This window comes from Alligator sinensis, unplaced genomic scaffold (genome assembly GCF_000455745.1).
Source record: "Alligator sinensis unplaced genomic scaffold, ASM45574v1 scaffold215_3, whole genome shotgun sequence".
Classification (NCBI taxonomy): Eukaryota; Metazoa; Chordata; order Crocodylia; family Alligatoridae; genus Alligator; species Alligator sinensis.
The window spans coordinates 243,233-257,765 of record NW_005842175.1 but is presented as its reverse complement, the minus strand read 5'-3'; the positions used below and the strand labels follow the sequence as shown (position 1 = coordinate 257,765).

At 50.1% G+C, this 14,533-nt stretch overlaps 1 protein-coding gene across 1 annotated transcript in view; it reads left to right on the top strand.

Annotated features, from left to right (window-relative positions):
• TRIOBP (TRIO and F-actin binding protein) overlaps positions 1-14,533 on the top strand; it is a 36,038-nt gene that overhangs the window by 13,507 nt on the left and 7,998 nt on the right. The window contains exons 10-15 of the mRNA XM_025206878.1: positions 6,810-6,866; positions 7,239-7,307; positions 7,664-7,753; positions 8,531-8,640; positions 10,236-10,791; positions 11,579-11,689. Of these exons, the coding sequence (XP_025062663.1) occupies positions 6,810-6,866; positions 7,239-7,307; positions 7,664-7,753; positions 8,531-8,640; positions 10,236-10,791; positions 11,579-11,689 (993 nt within the window). The remainder of the gene's footprint in view (positions 1-6,809; positions 6,867-7,238; positions 7,308-7,663; positions 7,754-8,530; positions 8,641-10,235; positions 10,792-11,578; positions 11,690-14,533) is intronic.

Below are 14,533 nucleotides of genomic sequence, written 5' to 3'. Positions count from 1 at the left end.
AGCCCTACCCCACACCTCACGAGGCTCACAGCAGGGACAGCGTTCTCCCCACCATCCCCTGCGAGCCCTACAGTGCTGTCAGCTGCTGAGCTTGCACCAGGGAGAATGCTGCCCCTGTTGTGAACATCATCAGCTGACAATGCTGCCACCTCTGCGGGTTGACACCCCTGTGGTTAGGAGCCCCTCTGTTGAAGCACCAGGCTGCACGTTCAGTTAATGGCGCCAGTAGAACAAGCCACAAAGTTATTCCATGTTTTGTGGAATAACTTTGTAACTTATAGCTTGTTTTATCGCACCATCACTTGATTGAAGGTGCAACTGAATGACATTTTTGGTGTGAGGTGCAGAGGGGCCTCACTTTGCCAGGCTACATTTATGGCGCAATTTGCCCAGACCGGCATGAAAATTATTTGGCACATGCAGCCGGCCTACATTTATGGCGCAATTCGCCCGGACCAGTGTGAGAGTAACGTGGCACGTGTGGCTGGTCTACATTTATGGTGTGATCCACCTGGACCACTGTGAGAATCACTTGGCACTAGGGCAGGTCTGCATTTATGGCACGATTCCTCGCTCTGCTGCGCGATGTATGTAACGTGGGGCAGGGCCCTACAAGGGGCGTCTCCCCGCTCCACCCCCCCGGCCCAGTACACGCGGGCGGGCTATGACCCGCGCCCCCTGGGCTGCTGCCCCCGGCCGAGGGGCGCGGGGCGGAGCGGGCTGTTACTTGAGCTAGAACGTTATTTCTTACATGTGACATTTATTTAAAAAAAAGAAAAGAAAAAAGCCCTTCATTTGGAGCTTGCATTTTCTTGTCAGGCATTAATTGGTTATTGTTCAAGTCTCTGAGAAAAACAGGGAACAATCTGTAAACATGAGTTCTTCCTAGGGGCTTTTGTCCATTTTAATTTCAAAGAGTCTTTTCTTAATAAACTATTAGAGAATATCCTTTAAAGTCAAAGGAGGCACCTTCTTATTGAATTCATTTCCTGTGAAGATCATGAGCTAATACAAAGTATGCCTCTGTACATTCCAGATTGTACTGCAAGACTTAAAATTACAGAGTTCATGCGTCTCATTGCTGAAAAAAGAATGGTGTGTTCATAACTCTAATTTACTGATGGCAATTAGCTTCCTAAAACCACCAACCTTTCAACCTCCTTCCTCTTCTCACTGGGGATAATATTGACATTTAATATCTGCTAGCAAATGCTGCGGTAAGAAAGTGAATGTTTTTTTAATGGGGACTTCTGGGGGGGATGTGTGTGTGTGTGTGTGTGTGTGTGTGTGGGGTGACACTCCTGGTTTGGGGGGTGTGTGGTTGTGTGATACTCCTGGTTCAGGGGGACGCACGTGTGGGTGGTAGTCTGTGTGTGAGTGGCCTGGTTTGGAGGGGGGGTGAGTGTGTGCAAGTCCTGGTTAAGGGGGACGTTTGTGTCTGTCTGTCCAGCCTGGCTACCACATCCTGCCTGAGGGGCTCCTCTAAAGCCTTTTGCCATGACCCCTCAGGTGCTGGTCCCTGGGCCAGTGCCTCCATCAAATGCCATAGCAAAAGCGAGCAGCAGCTGCTGGGAGAGAAACAGGGTGTGGCAGTGTCCTGGGGCAGCCAGGCAGCATCATGGAGGGACCAACCAGCCAGTTTTGGGGGTAGGAGACCAGGCCAGGAGTGGCCCCCTGGAGGGAGTATAGGCCTGGTGCCACTTAACAGGGCTGGTGGCAACAGGCAGTGGTAGCTCGGTGTTGAGGTGGTGGACTGGGGGCGCTGATCCCACGTGCCCTTGCAAAGGCAGGAGGGTCTTCTGTGAGGTGAGGGTTTGCTGTGCACGTGGAAGAGAGAGACGAGCGTGAAAAAGGGCAGTGGGGTTCTTTCCTTCTCTCCAGCTGGCCAGAGGCAGGCTTGGACACATGTTGGATGGGGAGGTGGAGAAGTGCATGGGCGATCTTGAGTCCGGCTGGCTCGTGGGCTGCACCCTAGCGGAGGCACCGTGACGTGTGAGGGGGTGGGCCGGTGGCCAGGGCTGGATGGAGTCTTGCTGGAACTAGCGGGGGGCACCCAGTGACGCCATCTGACCCTGAGCTCCATCCTGAGCCATCAGCCGGCATTTCCTTACAGCACCGCAGCATCCTGTAGCCTTTCCTGTCCTTCCTGATGACACCCCTCCTCTTCCTCCTCTCTCAAACCTGGGATGCTGGGGCTGGTGGTGCAGGAACTCTGCTCAGGCTGGAGATGGGAGTGGTGCCTCCCTGCTGAGAAGCTGCCTTGTATCTTGGGAAGTTTTCCTCCTCTTCCTCCTCTTCCCCCCCCCCCCCCCCCCCCCCCTTTTCTGTGCTTGTTTGTATTCTCTCTGCTTTGAGGAGAGTGCCTCTGCCTTGAGAAAGTGCCAAGTGTTGCCTGTGACTGGGGCAAGGTGGCTGTTATCTCTAATCAGATAGGCTCAAGCTGTAGATTTAGTTTAGGTATTTAAACCTGGGGTTTTCTTGTTATAGCCTCTGCCTCTTCTCCCAGCCCCTCACTTGATGTGCAGGATGCCTCCCTCACACTATGCCCCTGATTCCTCGGCCACGGCATGTAACACTGTCCCAGATTGTTCAACCATGGGCAGAGGAGGCAAATCTGTGACGAGGAACTAGGGTGAGACCTGCCAAACTCATGCAATGAATGCCCTCGGTCAGGGTTTGGCCTTGGGCTTTATTTTAGAGGCAAAGGGTCACTGCATTGAACCTTCTGGGATGTAAAAGAGGATGTGGTTAAGAGAGCGAGGCAGAGGGCACTGCTGTCTGCTGAAGCTAGTGAGGGATGGTGACTGGCAGTCTTTACTGGCACAGACGCACCCAGGCGCTGGAGAGCAGGTCTGGGAGCACAGTTGAATAATGGAGGCGACAGGCTGGCCTGAGAATCCCTGTGCCTGAAGGCATTTCTCATGGGGTGGGGAGAGCACAGTCCTCTACTTGTTTTGATAGCCTGAGTGGACTCAGGAGCTTTGTTGGCCTCTGAGCCAGAGATAGGAGTGAATTCACTTCCACCAAACAGAGCCAAGAACACTTCTGTCTTCAGTTCCGAACTGTTCATCTCTCTCATAAATTCCCTAGTACAAATAATTAGGCAAGTGGTAACTGGGCGTATTTGGAGCTGAAAAAAACAACGTAAGAATCACTGTATGACAGAGATTGTGGGGCTGCTTCTGGGATGAATGTGGTGGAGCTGCTTCACCTGATGAGGGGCGCTGGAAATGGAAAGGATCTACCAGATCAGTCAGGGCAGGGTTGTTATTTTAGGGGTACTTCCCTGAGATTCTCTTCAGTCTGGTGCTAAAAGTCCCAAAGCAACGGGACCTTCATCCTATTGCATAGCCTAGTAGGCCAGGAAGCCTGTTCCTTTTCTTCTTTTAATTTTCTTATTCCCAGCTACAACCCCTTGTGCCACCCTCAGTAATTCCATTCCTTCTTTGGTGTTTACATTCTTCAGATACTTGCATACTGTTATCACGGCCTCTATAGCTGCCTAGGCATAGTCAACCCTGTTTAATCTCTTAGCCTAAGCCAGCCATTCCAGTCCCCTGCTCATGTCAGTTCTTCCTGGAGTCTTTCCAGCTCGTCTACCTTTCTAGCATTGTAGCTCACAAGAAGCAAATGCAGCATTTTAGGTGTGGTCACACCAAAGCCCAGGCCCTTGCTGTGAAACCTCAGGCCTCTGCAGCTGCAGCCTACAACTGTGTTTTGGGGGGTGCGCATGTTTCTGCTGTGCTCCTGCATCCTATTTCATGCTTGCCTGTCATCTGGTTTTCCAGGTGTCCCTGTTCCATCAAATCTGCATTTCAGAACAATTTTCCACAGACGCAGTATCTCACACTGTCCCAAGTGTGTTCTTGTTTGATATTCTGTCCACAGGCTGGCTTCCATACCATCCTTCTTGAGAATCCTATTATAGACTGCCCACCTGGAGGGCAGGGGTGCAAAGGTAGCTTTATATTACTTGAGCATCTCTTCTAGTTCTGGCCCCAACATAAGTACACTGGGGCTGTTCTCATTTATGACAACCACACCCAGCTGCCTATGGACTCCTATGCAGCCTGAAATATTTGCAAAAGGTCACAGCCATGGCCCTTTCTAACCCAGGTGCACGGTTAGGGAGGCAGCACAGATACTAGCCATGTACTGGGCAAATTAATTTTGGGGCCTTTATGGTCACAATACTGGGCTGGGGTAAGGGTCAGAATTTGGTTGGATAACTCTACTACTTCTGTCCTTGCCTTCTTTCTACTACCTCTAGGTCTTTAATGTTTCTCAGTTTTCACTGCCAATTATAGCTCCTCCCAGTTTAATCTGCTTTGCTATTGTCAATTAACTGGGTGATTAATACCACCGCACAGGAGGCTTCAAAGGAGATGAGACCTAACACCAGTCCCAACAATAATGCCAGCTAGGCATCTTTCCTTCCTGTTTCTTTCTCTATCGTTCCCCTTTGTGTACGATCTCAGCCTTGTTTTAATCTGCATGCCTGTGATCCTACCCAAGCTCATGGGACACAAATCCATGGTTCAGGTTTTGCAAAGACACTTAATCAAATGCTTTCCTCAAAGCCCTGCTATCTTACATGCATTGCATTCCCTCTGCTGGTTCAGCCTTTAATGTTTTAAGGAAAGTTACCTGGCCAGTTAAACTATTCTTTATAACTCCCTGCTGTTCTGTTGCTCAGGGTTCTGTTTTTTTTTTTCTGACATCCAGGGGTATCTATTACTCATTGTGCAGTTTCCGGGAAGCAACAGTGTGGACACCTGGTGTAATGCAGAATGATCCAGCACTGTGTCTAGGGATGGAGGGGTGGGACTGGAAGGCAAATGCAGCACTGGCACTGTTCAGTGGGCCCTGAGAGCCTGGATTGTGTGTGTGTGTGCGCGCGCACACGCGCATGCATTCCACACGTGCATCACAGCATGATGGATTTTATGCCTTGTTTCCCTTCATGCCTCATCCCAAGGGGTGACAGCATGAAGGTGGAGTTGCAGCCACAAGAGGAAAGGGTTTTTTGTGGAGGGGGTGAGGTGAGGAGGGCCTGGTGGGACTCCAGAAGCAGTAACCAAGCGGAGATATTAACAAAAGCGTGAAAGGCTGAGGGGAAGAGAGACATTCCTGTGTCTCCATGTGTATGTGTGTTTCAGTCTGTAGTGGTTGTCCCCAGTCCGAGGTGAGCAGTGGAACCCCAGGCCACCTGGCTCTGGTTTCTACACGTATCTGCTCCTGTGGGGCGTATTCAGTGTCTGCAATCTGACAGGTCCAGCCCAGTGGGACCCTGATAGGTTGGGTTTGCAACTGTAGCAACAGGTGGCCCGCCCCTTCCATGTCCTCCTCACTCTGCACTCTAACCAATAGGCTGGTTGAGTTTGGGGCGGTCCTATGCTCACTCCACTGCTGCTGTCTGCTGTAACCTTGGGTGTAACCCAAGAGCTCAGAGCTGCGAAATGAAAGCAGAGAAAGTTTTGCCCAGTTGGGCTGCTGGCAGTCTGGGCTTGCGGGGGTTAGTTGGCACCAGGTGGACATTTCCTGGTTTGATCGGAAGCCCTTGGTGCATAGAGCACCCATGCAGTTGCTGAACTGCTCCCTCACAAACACATTGACACACACACCAGCCCTTTCTTGGGTGGAGCATGTGGCAGTTGGGCACACCCGGCAGCCTCCCCGAAATTGGCAGACCAGATGCAGACAACTTCCAGGTACAGCTCTGACATTTCCTCTCCTTCTCTGTCCCCAGCCCCTCTCCACTGCTGTCCACCCCAGGTTACATCACTGGTGCTTGACTAAATTGGGGGTGGGAGGGGGGGGGAAGGGAATGAGACACAGATCTCTTTGAAAATATGGCCATTGAGCCAGATTCATTCTTGATGCAACTCTGTGGAAGGCAGTGAAGGGATGGATCTGGCCTCTTTGGGTTAGTAAAGCAAAGGAGAGACTGTTCCCTGAGTCAGCTCTCTGCAGCTTCAGCCCTGAAAGGAGGCAGAACTGGTTGGGATGAGGTGGGGAGAGTGATATCTCTGCCATGAAGGATGATACAATTTAGGCCCTGCCCCACTCTCCCCTTTATATTCACTTGGGAGGGCTAGGATAGGCCACAAGCTGTGCACATGTCTGACAGGGGGGAGTCAGGGAGAGTAAAGGGGGGGCCTGTTTAGCAGAGCAGAACTCTTGCATTTCAGAAAAGAGTCTATTTCCAAGCTCCAGCCCTGGCTCAGACTCACCTGATGGCCCTGGGCAAGTCACTTAACATCATGTATTTCCCTATCTGCTCCCTGGAGATGGCACTGTTCAACTCCCGCACAGCCAAGCTATTAATAAGTAACTGGTGTTGACGATAATGGAGGAAGCATCTCGCTGGACTTTGGAGTGATGCCAGATCTGGAGGAGGTTTGGGTAGTTCCCGGGAATCAAACTCCTTTCCAGATGTAGTTACTTCTGGCTTTTCCTCCACCACCAAGTAGAAAACCTGTGACTAAATATCTCCAGTCACATAGGGAACTTCTGTGGTGCATGTTTTTCTTTCATTTTTATCTCCTGGGCTGCTTCTTGGAGCAGTGATTGCTTGGTGTGTTTCAGAGCCATGCCCTCTGCTGCTTGGTCCCTGGTCCATTTGGGTTTGGTGGGAATGGGGCTGGACTGTTGTCCCCATCACCCCTCTGTCCTATCTAAACCTCTGGGCTCTTTCTCCACTCCCTGGTGGAAGGTCTGATGTTTTGAACTTGGTGTCAGTCCTGACCTCCTAACCCTGCCTTTTCTTGCAACCTTTATTAACCCCTGCTCTGTCCTCCTTTTTCCAGCCGGATCTCCTCAATTTCAAGAAAGGATGGATGTCCATACTGGATGGGCCAGGAGAGGTAAGATGGATATCCAGTCCACACTGGAGACTCCTGTGTATCCAGAGCCTTTCCTTCCCCATAGTTATGCTGGCTCTTGGTGGAGAGGGTGGAGAGAAGCAGCTGTTGAATTTCTGCTTGGATGCTTGATTTGTTAGAGGTCCCCTACAGAGTCCCATCAAACCCTTCCCACTGTCCCTTTCCCAGTTGACTCTTAAAAAGACGAAGGTGGAGGAGGTATGTTTAGAGGGGAAAGGGGCAGTAGCCAGACCTATGGACAAGACGGTTGTAAGCAGAAACCTCCCTCTTCCAAAGTATTTCCTTAGTATTTTCATCTTTTCTCTTCCCTCGGTCTGTCTTCTTGTCTCCTCCCCTTAACTCTTCTGTCTGCAGTGGAAGAAGCACTGGTTTGTGCTGACGGACTCAAGCCTGAGATATTACAGGGACTCCAGTGCTGAAGAGGTAAGAAAGGGAATGCACCTTTATTCTTCCCTCACTGCCTGTATGTAGAGAGAGAGTCCTGGTGAAGGGGCTGTGCTCAGCTCCCAGTGGAAGCTGACTGCAACGCTGGCAGGGCTTATTATGTGGTTTAGTTGCAACTTCCCTAGTAGCTAAGTCTGCAAATGCCTCAAGAAGAATAACAGTTGAAACACAGAGACCCTAGAGCATCTGGCTCCAACAAAGATGGGGGAAAAGAAGCAGACTGAGTGGAAGGTGGGGGGTTTCATGATTCCAGCCATGATGCTGGAAGCACTGGAGAGACAATGGAGGCTGTCTCAGAGATATAACTTTCACTGACCGTCTGAGGGACATTTCAGGCTGATGAGCTGGATGGTGAGATTGACTTGCGCTCCTGCACAGATGTGACAGAATATGCAGTGCAACGCAACTACGGCTTCCAGATACATGTGAGTACTTAAGAAGGTAATGGGGATTGTTCTGTTCCCTCTGCCTCCTCACACTGCCTGCAAATAGTATCTGCTAGTTGTCTGCTCACAGACTGGGAATGTGAGCTCATTAGAGCAGAGACGGTCTCTGGGTTTGTTTAGCCTGCTGACTGAATCGGCTCCAAGGCACTGTAGGGGAAGGGTGGTACAGGAGGCCACAGGTGAAGCGATTTCAATACAACTCATTCAGGGTTAGTGTGTCAGCACCACCAAAGATACCTTTGCTGTCACTAAAACACTTATACGAAGTTTTCCCCAGCAGTGGGATGCTGCAATGAAAAAAACCATCTCCCCAGCTACTAGGGATTGTTTCTGCCTATGTGTGCTCCTAATGGAATAGAAATTGGGACATCTTTAAGAGTGAGGGTTCCTTGGGAGCTGGCCAGCAAATCTCATTGTAAATTTGTTCCACGTGCCTGACCAGTTAGCCCCTTGTTGGCCATGTCTGGGTGGTGAGCTGACCTCATTCTGAGCCTTTAAGTGTCCTGCCTCTTGTTGGTGTGACTGAGGAGAGTAGAGAGGGGCCTGTATGGTTACGTTCTTGGTGATGGCTTTTCTCTGACTCTGTAAGGTACCAAAGGCAGATACCATCAGGCAGGGCTGGCAGGTACCTTGTCATGGGAGGGTGAATGGGATATTACCTCCTCCCCATCTCAGACCTACTGTTTTCTCCCACTGTCTTCCGTGGCAGTGGGCAGGACATTGACTGGAGAGCGGTGTTTTGGTTCTCCCTTTCAGACGAAAGATGCTGTCTTCACTCTATCAGCGATGACCTCGGGAATCCGGAGGAATTGGATTGAGGCATTGAGGAAGAACGTGCGTCCTGCCAGTGCTCCAGATGTCACCAAGTACGTATCTCTGGGAATGTTCCCTCTGCCGTAGCACCCATGCTGCTCATCACTACTGAGATGGCTATCTGGGTTGGTACATTGGACAGGGAATAGTGGACGTCTCTTCAACTCATCTGGGAGTGGGAGGAGGTGCCTTGCCACTTGCATTGGTAGGCACCAGTGATAACCCTTTAAAGGCCCACATCACAGGCATAGGCCAGGGAGAGATGAACACACGCCCCAGCATAAATGACACCAGTTTGGTACACTAGTATAAACTTCACCAGGAATAGGACAGGACAGATGTGCAGCTGTCCCATGGCTAGGAACAGTTACTAGACAGTGTGGGGGATGCCTTTTTGCCTTTAGCAGACTCTCACCCCATGTTGAAGGTGGACAGACGGAACCTAAACTTAATCAGGGGTGAAACTCTAGTGACATCTTTCTAGGGCAGTTCTCCACGTTGGGTAAAGTTACCACAGTTTAGGAGTTTGCATAATTTGTCCACTACTTTTATGCTGGTATAAATATTCCATCATCCTTACAGGATCAGTTGGGGAGTGCAGGAGGAACTCCTGAGGCCTTGTATTTAAGGTACTGTCAGGTGACCTAACAGCAGAGGAGCTCTCCCTGAATCTCCTGTATAGGATCCTTTGAAGTATGAAGTTGAGGCTTATCAGCAGAGGCTGGAAGAGCTAGGGTTATTTAGTCTGGTGAAGAGAAGACTGAGTGGGGGGACTTGATAAGTCTTCAACTACCTGAAGGGTGACTATAGAGAGGATGGAGACGGGCTTTTCTCTGTGACAGGGACGAAACTAGGAGCAACGGCCTCAACCTGCAGCAGAGGTAATTGGGTTGGATATTGGAAGGAACTTTCTGACTATGGCAGTGGTCAAGCATTGTAACAGGCACCTACGAGACACGGTGGAATTTCCATCCTGGGAAGTATTCAAGAGCAGGTTAGATAGACACTTGTCGGGGATGGTTTATTTGGGGATGATCCTGCCTTGAGCATAAAGCTGGACTAAATGACTTTTTAAGTCCCTTTCAGCCCTACTTTCCTATGATTCCTGTGCATGTGGGGGTGACTTTTACTTGTTATCTGCTCACCCCTCTGTGCAGTGTCTCATTCTTGTCTTCCCCCAGTTTCGCCACCATCTCTTCCCCTACCCAAACAAATGTTAGTGTAAGAGTGCCTGAAAGGAAGAGGTAATGTCAAGTTTTTCATCCTTCCTACATGGGAAAGGGGAGAAGGAAGGAGTCTCCTTAGTCATAGGAGGGGAGGAGCTCTGAAGAGCATAGCTGGGTTGGTGAGCATAAGCCCACAGCTCAGACTCAATGATTGCAAGTGGCAGCTAGCATCTTAAGAGCCAGTTCTGGTTCTTCATGTCATGTGGAAACTGTTCTTATCACAGAGCTGCTGAACAGGGGGGGTGGTGCACACGTGTGCACGCATGTGGTCAGGAGGTTCCCAGGGCTGGGCTACCCAAGGGTGTGGCAGCAAGATAGGCCTGGGGTGCATTGGCAGAAGCGTGTGTGGGCAGTTTGCACAACACCTGCTTGCATTACTCCCAGCACTGCGTCTCCCTCATGGGCTCATGCTCCCATTTCAGGCTGTCTGACTGCAACAAGGAAAACTCCTTCAGTAGTTATGTACCCCAAAAGAGCTCCCTCCGTTCGGAGGAGCAGCGTTCAGGCACGGGGTCAGAGGTTATCTTCAAGGGCAGTTACCGGAAAGCAGACGGACAGCGCCAGGCTTTCAACTATGTGGAGCTGTCCCCCCTGCAGCAGGGCCCCTTGAACCAAGGGTCCCCACAGCGGACGAGAGGGAGTTTGAGGGTCTTTGACAGAACATTCAAGCATGAGGAGCTGGAACGGGACCTGGCCGTCCGCTCGGAGGAGAGGCGGAAGTGGTTCGAGGCTCCTGACAGTGGAGTCCTGCAGACTGATGGCCCAGCTCGGGATCTCTTCCGCAAGGGGTGTGAGAAGGAGCCTATGGGCCAGTCCCTGTCCGAGGAGCAGCGCAGTCGGCTGAAGGAAGAGATTGAGAAGAAGTGGCTGGAGCTGGAATGCTTGCCCCTGAGGGAGTCGAAGAGAGTCCCCCTGACAGCACTGCTGGACCAGAGCAGAGAGAGCCACAGGGACACCAGTGAAGCATTGGAGAAGGAGGTAGGAGCTGACTTGCTCTCTGGCACCACGTTTGCTTCTTCTCAGTTTGGCAGAGGGAGCCCCAACACTTCCATGCTCTTCCAGGTTGGGCTTAGCTGATGGAGGTTACATCTCTTGTTGGGTAGGGTTGTGATGCTGGGAAAGCAATGTCCTTTGCTTCCTATCTGGAGTATGAGAGCTTTAGCTCACATTGCACTCATAGCCCAGTTTCCCCACCAGCTTAAGGCCTGTGTTTGGAGAAACAGCTTGCTCACATATAGACAGCTTGGCCAAGCTCAGGCCTAGTGTCATTTGGTGAAATGCCACTGACTTGCCTTGAGTTGAGACTGGTGATTAAACTTTTATGCTGTCATGTCCAAGCAATCCCAAACCTCCATGCTGTCCTTTGTGACAGGAGTGCTCCTCATTACTTTCCCATTGAGCAAAGAGTATGTCTCTCCTTCTTCCATATGGAGGTTGTGAGCCTCTCATTCCAAACCCTTATAGGTGCATTTCTGTCCATCAGGGAGAGTGTGGTTCATGCTACACGTGTCTTGATGGAGGGCCTTGTCCCTTCACCTTCCCAGGCTGACCAGCTGGGTCCTACCTCACTGTGTGATATCCCCTTCCCCTCAATACAGGAGGTCAATTAGGGTTCCCATAGAAACACATTTCCTTCATTTTTTTTTTTTTTTTTCCCTCATTGCCCAGGCTGGTCTGGTCTGGCTGGAATATAGCATGTAAATTCTGAATCGGGGCCTTTTCTCCCATAGCTGAGTTGATTTCATATCCTGGCTTCCTGGCACAGGTTCAGTCCCTGAGGGCACAGCTGGAATCCTGTCGTGTTGGTGGTGAGAGCCTTCGTGACACTGCAAAGCCTCATGGAGATGGCAGTGTGCCTCGAGGCTACATCTCCCAGGTGAGGAGGGTCAGCAGCAGGTCAGAAGCCCCTCTCAGCTGTTAGTCTGCTCAGATTCCAGGCAGGGTAGAGATTTGAGGGAGACAGGAGATTTCCACCTATCTCGATTACCTTGCAGGGTGCATACATTACATTAATTAGCATTGCCATGGCAACCAAAAGGGAGCCCAGTTATCACGTTAATGACATGGCGGTTGATGAGTTATGCCAGCCCTTAAAGAATCTGGTGCCCAAAGACCCATGCAAAGGATAAGGGCGTAATTTGAAGAGGTTCTGTCCTGTGTTGCTGGAGTGGAGTCATGCTGAGGGATGGGACTACTACACCACAACACCTTGGTGGCACTGGCCTGGCCTGGGAAGCCGTCTCCCTCCTCAGGAGTGAATTTCAGGACAGGGTCATGTGTGAGCTTAGTATGTATTAAGACTCTCAGATGAAGGAACTGACCAAGACCTTCCACAGATTTACAGACCCTGCAACTTAGGTGTGGTTGTCTGAAAGCCTCAGAGGGGACAGATCAAAGCCTCTGGTCAAAGGTAGCTTGGTCCAAAGGTATGGGACTGACCTGAGCCTCTGCTGTGCCAAGAGTAGCCAGGATGTAGCTGGATCTTGTTGATGTTGCTGGTTGGCAGCACTCAAGTCTTGGCAAATAGAGGATAGCTGGTTCAGTTTCCAGGGACAGACACACATAATGCTTAGACTGGATGAAATACAGTTTAAACCTGATGCAAACAGACATATGAGCCTGTTACACTGACTTAAAAGCTGACTGGAATGGTTAAAAAATGTACCTGGAAAATCAAGTACTATTTTGTACCAGTTCACTATGAACCAGTTTCAGTGTTATGTGTGGACATCAAGCATTCCATGGCAGGGGTCTGGTCAGTCCTCCAGGTATCCCACATTGCATCACTCCTCACCGCCACTCCCAACTGCTGCAACTCCCTGCTCTGATACCAAGACAGAATTGTGCTGTCTCTTTCTTTTTCCTTTTGTTGGCACAGTTTATCACAGAGCTCCGTTACACTGTTTGTTCAATAAAAGCGATCTTTCTAACAACCAGCTGTGTCCTCACTCCCTACTTGACTGTAGCTGCTCATCATGTCCTTGCTGCAGCCCCTGGGAACCCAAAAGCATGGGTCTAAGCACGTCCTCCATGCCCGCCCCCACCCCTAGTCAGGCAAGCAGACCTCAGACTTCAGTCAGCTCCAGGCTATTGAAGTTTATTGAATTTGTGTGTTTAGGAGAGAAGTGAAAACTCCCCCAGCTACATGTTGCCCACCCCCTGGGACCCTCAAAGCACGGGTACAAGCACTCCCCCTCCAACTTGTCCACTAAGAGGCATGTAAACTGGGTTCTCACTCCCTCCACCTAGTGTCAGAGCCCCAGCACTTCACATACAAATATGAAACAGTTCCCAATCTGTGGCATGTGGGAATGGTTTAATTGTTCTGTGCGCCTGCACTCTCATGAGCTGCTCTCCCCATTGCCAGGAATAACTGATGCCTTTTATTTTGTTGGGGAGGGGGAGGTGTTTTGGACATAACATGAGGATATGGCCAGGGATAGAAAAAAGACAGCTGTGGCAGGCATATGATAAAAGTCTAAAACCATGGATCCTGTGGAGAAAGTAAACAAAGACTTGTTCTCTGATATCTGCCTCAACACTAGGACTAAGGGATATAGAATAAAATTCATTTGTTTTAAACCTGATAACTAATAAAGGAGGCTCTTTGTCACACAGCATGTTGTTAAGTCAAGGAACTCATTGCCACAGGATGTTGTGGGCTGAAAATTTAACTGAGTTCAAATGGGGATTGGATAAATTGGTATTCTCTTAGTGGGTATCAAACACGAGAGTTAGGGGATGCTGCCTCAAAATTAGGATTTTCTAGGTCTCTGAATGAAGCTGTAGGGGAGGGGACAAATAAGCCTGGATAGGCTGTGCTTAATACTTTTCCCATTTAGCATCTGCACTCTGCTGCTGTGCAAAACAGGGTATTGTAGGCTTAACCTATGGTCAGACCCAGCAAAGTGTTTCTTATGTTCAGGACTAATGCCCTGTGTGCCAGTCATCAGTGAGCATAGCTTTCTCTGTGCAGCCATCACAGAACATGTGCTCATGATTGAGGGCAACTCCCTTGACACTGGGCATGCTTCATTTGTGCAGTCAAGTCTCTGGCAAAATGCTTCCCAACGGAGAGGGAGGAGGAGTGCTGAGTGCCTGGGGAGCTAAGGTGGTAACCCTCGACCTCTTAATCTCTCTGTGGCCTTGAAGTGAGCTCATTCAGCTGGAAAAAAGGGCCAATAAGGGTCCTACTTTGCAAGGTCCTGTGCACTTTCTCTGTCCTGGGGGTGAAAGGATGAGCCTCTTGGGCTCTGGCCTTAGCGTCACCATGTTCATGTGATTCCTGTTACACATGTAAACTCTCAAGAGAGGCTGTCTTGAAGTAACCCAGTCAGGTAACTGTCCTGTTGCAATTGATCCCTCACAGATAAAGCCTCTGTATCACGTGGTATCTAATGCAGCCAGTGAGCAGCGGCGCTGGGGGCCTGATGAATATTACTCTCTGCAGGCCCCATGCTGTTTAATCAGCTTCCATTATCAAACAGATTGGAAGAGTCAGTTTTTTTAAATCGGGCCCAAACTGCCCGTCCATTAAAAGAGGGCTTTTCTGTCATCCTCCCTCTTCACTCTCCAGGGTTTCTTAGCCAGTTTCAAGATAAATCACAAGACAGCAGAGCAAAATGTGAGGAGGATTATGTTAACCACTCCTCTGGAGTCTTCAGGGTGATTTTTTTTTACTGTCCAACTAGAGCAGATAGCAGCCACCCTCCTCTAATGC